Below are 9,885 nucleotides of genomic sequence, written 5' to 3'. Positions count from 1 at the left end.
GGGGGGAAGAAAGGAGGGCAGAAGAGAGAAGCAATGGAAGGAGAAGTGAGTTGGATGTGAAGGAGCTGACAGGACCGAAGAAGAAGAAGAGGAAGAATACTATTACTATTACTATTACTGCGAGGGAGAAGTGACGTCCCCGAAAGTGAAGCCCGAAGCGTGGGTCTGAGCCATGCAGCAGGATGCATTACCGTAATATTTCAGCCCGCCCTTTCACATGACGATGACCAGGGGATACCAGATTTACCAGTATGCATACCAGTATGTTGTATGGACTAGAGCCAAAGTAGTAAGCAATGTTCGGTATTATGATTAAGATTCCTCGATATGCTTCCAATGACAGGGGTCCCCCTGCCAGTGCCGGCCACTCGGGCAATCCCATGGCCGGTTCCACTCCCTCTTCCCTCACCTTTGTCATGGTTCGGGGGCCCCGGATTGGTTCCAGGCTGGTTGTCTTACGAGACACCCAAGAGTGTTGTGCGACTACACTAAAAGTACATACTCCGTAAAGTACTCGTTGCAAACACCCCAACTGATTTACTAAGTCCTTGCTAAGAGACCACCAGACCAGCGGTGAGTGTTTTCATCCTCTGTATCTTTACCATCGTGAGGGGAAACCCAGATTATAATAAGCATCATAAGGTGATTGTCAGTGAGGAGTAGGAAGAACGAGCAGCACTGCAGTAGTGTCAGGCTGAGTTCGGAGGAAACTAGTACTGTCTCTAGACGAGCTCCCGTCACAGATGAAACCCGACCGACACCAGCAAGGCCTTCCAGAAATGAGGTCCCCCGTGTATGGCATTCTGGAAGCTTTTCTCCCCATATATTTCAAACACGTCCAGTGCCAGTTTCATCCACAATAAGTTAACTGTAAGTAATGTAGTCAACATTTCGGGCAGAACACGTGCCGACACAAAAACCACCCGTCACAAAGAACCTCCCCTTCCACTTCCACCACCCCCGGACCAGCCATCATCATCAGTCCATCAATCACTACTATTTTCAACCATTCCATCGACATGGGTCTGCATCAAGCCATTGTCCAATGTCGCAGCCTGCAAGAAATGAACGTGAAATCTCCGGTCAAAGCCGAAGGCCATCCAAGACTCGCTAACGGCGACTTTACCCAAGAAAGTCATGACACGTAACGGCCTGTGCCCACGGCCAGACAGGGATCTCAAGACGAGTCAGAGCTCTCGGAAATAACCAGGATATTCTGCCCTTGACTGACAGCTGCCTCGACCACTGCAAGGCCGCGACCCGCCCAGGATTTCTCCCATCATGTCTTGCTCACCTTGTTGGATTGGGCTGCGGGACCGCCGATCGTCCCGCACGGAGCCGTGGGATGACAGAAGCCATCAAACATGGTTGGCTTTGTTCGGACATGTTATGCTGTGATCCAGATAATCCTGGAGAACGGTCCTGGGCATGATGACTTGTTCGTCTATGATTCCTGGGTTTCGGTGTACAGGATACTCGGCTACCATGTCATTCCGGTCTGCTGATTGCATTGCGAGGTTTTCCCCCGCCCTACGTACTTTGCAGCAGTGCAGCGAGTTTGTCCCGCTGCACACCACTCGGCCGCCGCCAGTGGCAAGTCAGGCAATAAGTTGATGCATTTCATTATTATTTCACTAAAATACCCCGTACTAAGACCATGAGGTGTTTTTACCCGTCTCTAGCTTGTTTAATCCGAATAAACCCTCGGGCTAGGCTCTGGCATCCAAACCAATCCATGACGCCAGACACTAGCTGCCTTCCTAACGCCAAAATCAAATAAGGCCAGCAATAATCAAGAAGCCCTTGTTAACTCCATAAACAACAGATAACACATGACGGGTCCGATTGAAACGGGTGCAGAAAGAAATGCTCCTTATCGACCATCATGCATTTCCTTGTTCCCAAAGCGCTATCCATTTATTCAATATATACCGGATTTCATCGACGGTATCCTTGGCCACCTTCCACTTGTCCTCGCAGTCTGCTATCTTGTCTTGTAGCTGCTGGTCCAAGTGTTTGAAAGCCGTCACTCTTGACGCCGCAACGAGGCTATCCTTTGGAAAGCCATAATTCTTATCCTTCGCTCGCTTCTGTGGGACCTCTTCTTCCTCGTCTTCCTCCTCTATACTAGGTAGAGCCTCAACTTCAGCATTGCCCGGCAATGTCTTGGATGGCCTGCCTCGTTTCTTTGGTGTCGATTCACCTGTTTCGGGGTTAAACTCGACGTTCTTAAACTTGAGCTTGATGCGCTGACCCTCTTCAGATCCAGTTTCGTTGCCGCTGACATCGCCATCATTCTTCTTGGCCCTCTTAGGGTTGGCCCCTGCCTCAGCAGTCTGCTTGCGCTTCTTGGAGGGCTGGGAAGCTCCTTGTCCTTCCGCATCTATGCAAGTTTAGCAACGTTAGGTCATACGGAATATTGATAGTACCCACCTGGAATAACGCTGCGATGCACGCACCGTCTCTTTGCTTTCTTGCACGGAGCACATGCCGGCGTCAACTTCTCCTTCGGGCTGTTATTGGAATCACTGGAAGATTCCATCTTCTTGGACTTCTTGGTGGCCTTTGAAGCTTTCTTTGGAGGGGTAGTAGGGGCAGGCTGCGCGGGTTGTGGTTGGGGAGCAGAAGGGGACGGAGTAGCTGAAGGAGCCTTGGCTGTGGCAGATGAAGCTTCGGAATTAGCCTAACAAACGATCGTTAGCGCTTCTCCACAAAATCTAACAACGGGGTAACCCACCCGCTGGGGGGAATGTTCAGCAGACGGAGCCATCTTCAAAGCAGTGTCGTCCTGCGAGTCGGAGATTTCCGCTTTGAGTATGACTGATTCAGCGGCAGTACACGTGGGACAGTTGTCTGAGACGTCGCAGTAGCCTCGACACTCGGGGCAAATGAGTCTTCCACCTTCAGTGGACGAAGACATTCTGTTGGTTTGAGGGTTGTTTGTCTCTGGGTTACACCACGGAGGATGTTGATACAGGGAGGGAGTCGATTTAGCTATGATTTATAACGGTAGGACAGAGTGGAGAATTATGTCTGATGGCTATAGCCGATTTATAGATTGATCCCGGCATGAAACACAACGAGGTTGTCTTGCTGCCGGTGTTTCTTTGTGCTAATTGTGTGTTTCAGGATACAACGCTTCGGAAATGTCCACAAAACGCGCCGCTTTATTCGGACAAGCAACAAAGACAAACAGTATAATGCCTCGGTTTATCTCACCGCTACATTCAAAGACTACAGGCTTTATCACATTCCAATCTACTCATTGTTAATACAGCGTACAAAGATACCTTCAATTTAATCTACAATGAACCTCATCCATCACTTTTATCATCCCAACAAAAATAGCACCTAAATCCAACAACAAGGAATAACACTACGTATCAAAATCAAGGCCACAAATCCACCTCCTCCCACTCCTCCCCATCCCTCACAGCCGTCCACCTCGTCCTAATCGGATTCGAAGGATCATTAACATCCAACCTCTCGACCTCCTCCGGCCGAATCACCACAACCCTGAAATTCTCCCTCGCAACCTTATCCTTGAGATCCTCCACCTTCTGCCCTAGCTTCAACTCCGGATGTCCGGGATCCTGATTCCTGGGTGTACCAGGAGGTGGATTCTTAAAAGTCCCTACAGTCACCACCCATCAGCACCCATACACCTTATCCCACCCCATACCTCCCTCCAAAACACATAGACAAAAAGAAAGAAAATGGAAAAGAATCGTACCTCTCATCCCCGGCGAATGATTCGCAAAATACATATCAACCTGCCTCTCCCAACTCCACCCTTCCCCTTCCTCCTCCCTATCCTCCCTAACCTTCCTCAACCCCTTCTCAACGAACCCCCTCCCCACCCTCTCCTCCTCATGCCCATCCCCCCGAGGATTCCCAACAATACATGCCCTCCCCCTAACCCTCCACATATTCCCCACCTCCCTCAACCAAAACACCGCTTCGACCACACCCCCGGAGCTCTCCAATTCCTTCACCTTCTCCATCCGCTTATCCGTCGTGAGGGCGAGCATCTCCGACTCGTAGATATCGGGGTTTAGACCTATGTGTTGGTCTTTGATGGATTGGATGGCCGTGGGGTGGAGATTGAGGGTTGGGAAGAAACCCCGGAATTCGACGGTGCGGGAGCGGGGGAGGGGTGTTGGTGAGAGAGGGGGGAGGGAGAGCGTGGTGAGGGTTATGGAGGTGGAGGTGGGGGAGGAGGTTAGGTGGGTTGTTAGGAGGGGGAGGTAGGGGGCTGGTTTGGGCATTTTGTCTTGGGTGAGATTAGGTTGGGTGATGTTGGTGGGATTGGATTGGATTGGGTTGATGGTGGTGTTGTGAATGAGTGAGTGAGTAAGTGGGATGGGAGGGGAGCTAGATGATGGAGGAGGAGCTATTGCATGACGTTAGGTGGTGTGTTGATAGCGGCACGTGCTGTTATCTTATCTGATCTATTGGTTGGTTGGTTGGGTTGGGAATTGGTAAGTAGTATTTAGTGTTGGATATAGAGATAATAAGATGGATAATTAATTGGTGATTGAGTCTCAGTAGTAGCAGAGGTAAAGTAATTATTCTTCTGATATTTTGTTTGCCAAATACTGCTTATTTTGCTGTACATGGAATGTGAAAATGTATCCATGGATTTGAACTTGGCGGTGTTAGTAGCTGGTAGTATATCATATATATGAAGTACCACTACAGTAGTATTTACTAATGTATACGCATAAGTAGTGGTGGAATGAGGCATTTCAATTTAGTACTGGTACTTTATAAAGTAATACTGGCAATGTAGTGCTTTGGAAGAGGATGATGGACTGGCATAGTTGGGACTAAGTTACTGGTAGAAGTTGGAAGGAGGAAGATACTATAATTTGATTTACTCAGTAGTGATGAACTAAGTACTATTCCGATGAATATGAGAAGAGCACTTCCTACAACTCAAACAAATTCCCCAATCACTCTATCACTGCCGGAACTAGAAAGAACTTGAATTGTAGTATGACTTTTGCCTGTTCTTAGTTACGGCTAGCAATCAATAATGTCACTGTTTATCGCTATCCTAACCTTGGCAAGCGGAACACGTACGTCTTAAGAAACGTCGGGAAAAGGTATAATTTTATTGACCAAACACCGTGCCTCCATTCAGCACTAAAACCAGATAAATATACCACAATAATACACAAACAATCCCGGCAGAAACAAAGCACCCATGCTCAGCATCTATGTCTGCATCTCCTCATCACTATCAGCATAATCCAACGCACCCCCAGGTATCCTCCCCTCATTCAACTCCTTCTCCAACCGCGAAATCTCCTGCAAACTCTTCGCCTCGCGAATCATCTTCTCCACCCTCTTCCTCTCCTTCTCCGTCAACTTAACCCGCACCGCCTTATCCGCGGGCGCTCCACGATCCGCGCCGCCAGCACCCGAAGGCACATCGAACGTGCGAGACTTGATTCCCATGATCTTGGACGCCAGCGCGGACGGCTCCTCAGCTGTGCCGAACAACTCGGTGGCTTTTTCGCGCTCTGCGTCTTTCACTTTCTGGTAGTCGAGGAAGCGGACGCTGGGGATGCGCCAGATGACGTAGTAGCGGTAGTGCTATACCGATACCATTCATATTAGACTTTATTATGCTTTGGATTCGGTAGAAAATGAAGAGTAGAGGGAAGCTTACCTCCTTCCTAGTAACAGGATTCTCCAACAACACCAAATGCGTCAACTGAACCAAATTCCTAAGCGGATCCAAATCCGCCAACTCGTTCATGTTATTCGCCGTCAAAACGAGCGCGCTCAGATTCGGCACCGAGGATGATATCGTCGGCTGGATCTGCTTGACTCGGTTACGCGCGAGGAGGAGGGTGCGGAGACGAGGGAAGAAGGGGAAGTTTCCGAGGGAGGTGATATCGTTGTCTGTTAGGTCGATCGCATCTTGGTCCTACACACTTGGTTAACCTCCATACCGCACACATAATGCCGCAAATAATTCCAGGAGAGAGAGGAGGTGGTGCTTACCTTGGCAATACCCAAGTTCTCAATAGCGGGTATCTTGTGCCCTATACGACTCAAACACAAAACCGATATCAATCAAGCTCATCTCAAAAGTGTAGTATCTGTTCTTTTCAGGACTGGTGGCTGGAACGCACCTCGAAGATCTAGCTCGCGGTCTTTGAGCGGGTTGATGTACGACAGGGAATTCTGGATCAGTTCGACGGTCAATCGCATGGTGGCGGGTGGGATTCGAGAACGGGTTCTATTGGGGTATCATGCACAAAGAAGAAGAAAGGCGCGCGGAAGCGACTGGTGTAGAGGAAATAGTGGATCGAGGAAAAGGTCAATTGAAGTAGCGGGGATGATGGGATTGAGACGGAGCTCTGTCGCGCAACTTGACTATCTTCACTGCTGCTGCTGATTTTGCCCGGGCGGTGAGCCGCTGTTCAGCTACACAGAGCGGCTCACGTGAGCAGTTCCACTATAACAGATTTACGCTTTCACTATGAAGATGAGCACTTTAAATTATTTCTTTAGTTTGTATTTGATTATGACTCTCATCAATAGTCTAGTATAATAAAAGGTAAAGAGTAGCTATGTACTCCGGAGCACGCCCCTGATAATATGGCACCAAGAAGCAAAGGACTATTATGCGGTCATACGCCGGCTTCAAGCAGCGACCTGGACTTGCAGATCTCTCCTGCAAGTCATGAATGAAAGAGAACCAAACGCCAGAGTGATGCAACATTGGCAACATAAACATAATCATACAGCAGCATTAGTCGTCTGCTAGAGGGGTCATAAGTGGTGACTTGGGATGGGATCTCGACGGACTGCCTGCTCGAGAGCGGCGTCCATTGGTTGTCGGTCCCAATGCCAGAGGTGCCAGATGATCCCTGCTCTCGGTCCTCACGACCAGCCCATGTCGATCCATCGCGTTGGCTCCTGACCCAGCCGAGATTCCGAGGCCAATAGTCCCGGATGAGGAATTGTCTAAAGCATATTTGAAGGTGGGCGTAGTATTACCACTGCCCCAGCTAGAGGCCCGCTTAGGGGCCGTAAACCTGGCGGCATCGGCTTCAGACGGACGTCCCCCGTCAAACGAGCTGCGGCTGGATCCGCTCGCACCGAGATCGAATTCCTGAGCGCCTTCCTCAAGAACGCGCTCATAAGTAGGGCTTCTAGGACCAAAGAACGGGAGCTTGCCACCAAAAATCCTCCTCCGCTTCGGGTAGTTCGGATGAGACGGACCACCCCAACCAAAGACGTTCTTGATCTTGTGGTAGACTTTCAGACGACGGCCTCGTCCACAAAGGAAGAAGGCCACCAATATCACGATGAGAAGAAACAAGACAAAGCCCGGGGCTCTGCGGGACGAGCTCCCTTCAAGGAGCGCATCATGCCACGTTGTGCCATGGATGCCTTCGGGACTGGGCAGCAGCTCCACGCTGGGGTACTGGAAATCGCTCGGAACGCCGGCAACATTGCTGCCAAAGCCGACAGGAAGTGCTTCTTCTGTTTCCAAGGGAACCTGAGACGAGGCATAGAGGACCATCTTGCCCAGGGTCCAACTGACTTCGGTAGAGTCGATCTTGTTCACGGCCTGGAAGGAGTCCAAATAGCCTTTGCTTTGGCCGTGGGACAGCACCTCCTTGGTTCCGTTATGACCCGAGCCCGCAATGTCCTCTAGTCCTACGCGCGGAACCCCAATACCATCATGCAACACGTTCATGATCCAGGAGGCCTTGAAGCAAATCTCCGAGGCCGATTCCCGATCGAACTTCTTTCCCCACTGGTGGGCTTCGAGACCGTTTTCCACGGTCGCCCAGTCTTGCGAACAGAACGATCGCACACGCTCCTGGTAGGTGGCAAAGTCGTAGGCCTTGTCCTTGTGACCCATTTCGAACGCCTCGTGAGTCGTATGCCAGTACTCGCTGATGCCGACAAAATGGTTGACGTCAAAGTCGATAGCCGGAACATGCATTCCGTGCAGGAGACAGGGTTGGTCGGGGCAAGGCGCGTCTTTGTCTAGTAACGGGTATGTTTGTCGCAGACACTCATCGAACTTGCCAGTTCCTAGCAGATGCATTCCATCAATGTCATCCGCCGCGAGAAGCTTGCCATCGATCGTGGTGCGCAATCCAGACGGCAGACACGGGTCAGGAAGCTCCTTGACGTCTCCAATAGCGCTGGCCGCTTGCAATGATTCCAGATAGCGCCTTCGCGCCTCGTGGACGCCGAATTCGAGCCATGAGGTGACAAAGACCCTGTGTTCCTGGGTCGACCCATCGACATTGCGCAGCCGTAGGAGAGTCAAATCGTTCGCATGCTTCTCGCTCTCAGTCGCATTTGGGGCAAACGCGATCTGCGCAGAAGCACCACCCATGTCCAGAAAGCCGTACGTATGGTGTCCCTTGCCGTGATCATGCGTGCCTGGGGAGTCGAAACTTCCCAGCAGATAGTTTGTGGCGACCCATCCGTACAAGCCCTCGGTGACACCCGGAATGACTTGAATATGGACTCCGCAGTCGGGAAGCAGGAAATCCGAGTTCGAACCAACATATGAGCAGATCTGTTCAAGGAGGAGGTTGCGCTGTACGTCAGGGAGGAGTCGCATGCCCGCAGTAGCGAGCAGGAAGATGGGAGTATCCTTCACGGCATCATCGGGAACGATCTGTTTCGCATGTTCGAGGAGTTCTGCCAGATGTTCAGGACCGACTTCTTCCGGTTTATCGGCAAACGACGACACTCCTATAAAACCAAGGCATTAGTGTTGACCATGAGACGTAGCGCAGCTATTCACCAGACGTACCGGGATGTATCTTCTTCGTCCAGTCGCTTTTCGTTTTCACTTCGGGCAATGTCTGCAAATGCTTTCCCTTTTCCCGCGCGACAGCATTGTCCAACCAGCGATAGACGTGGACTCGAGTTCCCTATCACCGGGATTAGAGATGGCGCAGAGGTATATATGGCGCAGTACTACTTACGGACGAACCCGCGTCCAGAACGACTCCATATCGGTCTATCAACCAGATATCCGTCAGTCTCCATATGAGCGAGAATCAAGGACTATGCGACGGGTGCTTACGTTTGCCCATGAGGATGTTGAGAGAATGATAGCCGTGAATTAATTGCAGTCAAGACCGCCAACCATGACAACTTGAGTGGAACCGCGAAAGGGTGCAAGGCTTAGTATGGGTGTGTGAGTGGGACGGGGGCGAAGTCGTGGGCTGGAAGTGTATGTAGTATGGGAGGTGGGACGACAATGCGGACAATTGATTACAAGGTCTAGTGTGAGGGTGAAGAGCGTATGTCGGGAGACGACGGAGAAGAAGTCAAACGAATGGCCTTGCTGAGAAGCAGCAAGATAACGACAACAAAGTCAAAATGAAGCCAAAGCCAAACTGCAGGCCTGGGGAAGGAGAAGGAGGAGAGGAAAGGGTGGGGATAGTAGCAAGCAGGAGAAGGGGAGGGAAAAAAGAAAAGATAAGGCCTCGTCTTGCCTCTCGCCGGGAACGGCTGGCTGACGCGACCAACTGCTGGCCTAAGGCTTGCCGTTAGTCCCGATTGGGCAAGGTCGGGAAGATGCGATCCCGTCTGGGAATGGGTCCAGCTGGAATTAATTTAAAGATGAAATGAGCTGCCGGTCCACCTAGCTGTGCGGAAATATTAAAATCTCGTTGATCATTTAAATATAAAGAGTAATTATTGCATACTGATTCAATAGATCAGTCAATACATTTCCATCATTATAAACTGAAGCAGAACATGGGAGTGCATCCATTGTGAATAAATAAAAAGAAGTTGAAAGAAAAGAAGATAAAAAGGGTCTGGGCCAGCCAAGAATGCAACCCCGGCCCGCTTGACGTAAGCTCGCCAGCCTTGTTGCGCCAT

At 50.4% G+C, this 9,885-nt stretch overlaps 4 protein-coding genes across 4 annotated transcripts; all 4 read right to left on the bottom strand.

Moving 5' to 3' along the window:
* Window positions 1–1,883: 1,883 nt before the first annotated feature.
* BO79DRAFT_287563 (uncharacterized protein) lies at window positions 1,884–3,313 on the bottom strand (the record flags this gene model as incomplete). The annotated part of the gene is made up of 3 exons (XM_025688602.1): window positions 2,738–3,313; window positions 2,434–2,683; window positions 1,884–2,383 (listed from the first exon to the last, which is right to left on the bottom strand). Exons 1-3 carry the CDS (start codon window positions 2,918–2,920, stop codon window positions 1,884–1,886), a joined length of 933 nt encoding a protein of 310 aa, XP_025539912.1. The 5' UTR covers window positions 2,921–3,313.
* BO79DRAFT_287562 (uncharacterized protein) lies at window positions 3,314–4,354 on the bottom strand. Its single transcript, XM_025688601.1, has 2 exons — window positions 3,734–4,354; window positions 3,314–3,634 (listed from the first exon to the last, which is right to left on the bottom strand). The coding sequence occupies exons 1-2, from the start codon at window positions 4,266–4,268 to the stop codon at window positions 3,390–3,392; spliced, it is 780 nt and encodes a 259-aa protein (XP_025539911.1). The 5' UTR covers window positions 4,269–4,354; the 3' UTR covers window positions 3,314–3,389.
* A 770-nt stretch (window positions 4,355–5,124) lies between these two features.
* On the bottom strand, window positions 5,125–6,372 carry lea1 (U2 snRNP complex subunit LEA1). Its single transcript, XM_025682535.1, has 4 exons — window positions 6,147–6,372; window positions 6,016–6,056; window positions 5,678–5,938; window positions 5,125–5,601 (listed from the first exon to the last, which is right to left on the bottom strand). Exons 1-4 carry the CDS (start codon window positions 6,223–6,225, stop codon window positions 5,221–5,223), a joined length of 762 nt encoding a protein of 253 aa, XP_025539910.1. The 5' UTR covers window positions 6,226–6,372; the 3' UTR covers window positions 5,125–5,220.
* A 178-nt stretch (window positions 6,373–6,550) lies between these two features.
* On the bottom strand, window positions 6,551–9,431 carry BO79DRAFT_194956 (putative nucleoside diphosphatase (Ynd1)). The gene is made up of 4 exons (XM_025681092.1): window positions 9,080–9,431; window positions 8,979–9,013; window positions 8,804–8,924; window positions 6,551–8,742 (listed from the first exon to the last, which is right to left on the bottom strand). The coding sequence occupies exons 1-4, from the start codon at window positions 9,087–9,089 to the stop codon at window positions 6,770–6,772; spliced, it is 2,139 nt and encodes a 712-aa protein (XP_025539909.1). The 5' UTR covers window positions 9,090–9,431; the 3' UTR covers window positions 6,551–6,769.
* Window positions 9,432–9,885: the final 454 nt, after the last annotated feature.

Source organism: Aspergillus costaricaensis, assembly GCF_003184835.1.
Source record: "Aspergillus costaricaensis CBS 115574 unplaced genomic scaffold BO79scaffold_15, whole genome shotgun sequence".
NCBI classification, from domain to species: domain Eukaryota; kingdom Fungi; phylum Ascomycota; class Eurotiomycetes; order Eurotiales; family Aspergillaceae; genus Aspergillus; species Aspergillus costaricensis.
The sequence above is the reverse complement of the archived record's forward strand: the minus strand, read 5'-3'. Positions and strand labels throughout refer to the sequence as shown.

Bases quoted from the DNA above. Each gene is read 5' to 3' on its own strand.
- BO79DRAFT_287562 (XM_025688601.1), bottom strand. From the start codon at position 4,268: ATGCCCAAACCAGCCCCCTACCTCCCCCTCCTAACAACCCACCTAACC. The intron at 3,635-3,733 runs GTACGATTCTTT...TGGTGACTGTAG, and splicing joins TCATTCGCCGGGGATGAGAG to GGACTTTTAAGAATCCACCT.
- lea1 (XM_025682535.1), bottom strand. From the start codon at position 6,225: ATGCGATTGACCGTCGAACTGATCCAGAATTCCCTGTCGTACATCAAC. The intron at 6,057-6,146 runs GTGCGTTCCAGC...TGAGTCGTATAG, and splicing joins CCGCGAGCTAGATCTTCGAG to GGCACAAGATACCCGCTATT. The intron at 5,602-5,677 runs GTAAGCTTCCCT...GTATCGGTATAG, and splicing joins ATCCTGTTACTAGGAAGGAG to CACTACCGCTACTACGTCAT.
- BO79DRAFT_194956 (XM_025681092.1), bottom strand. The intron at 8,925-8,978 runs GTAAGTAGTACT...TCCCGGTGATAG, and splicing joins TTCTGGACGCGGGTTCGTCC to GGAACTCGAGTCCACGTCTA. The intron at 8,743-8,803 runs GTACGTCTGGTG...TTGGTTTTATAG, and splicing joins GACGAAGAAGATACATCCCG to GAGTGTCGTCGTTTGCCGAT.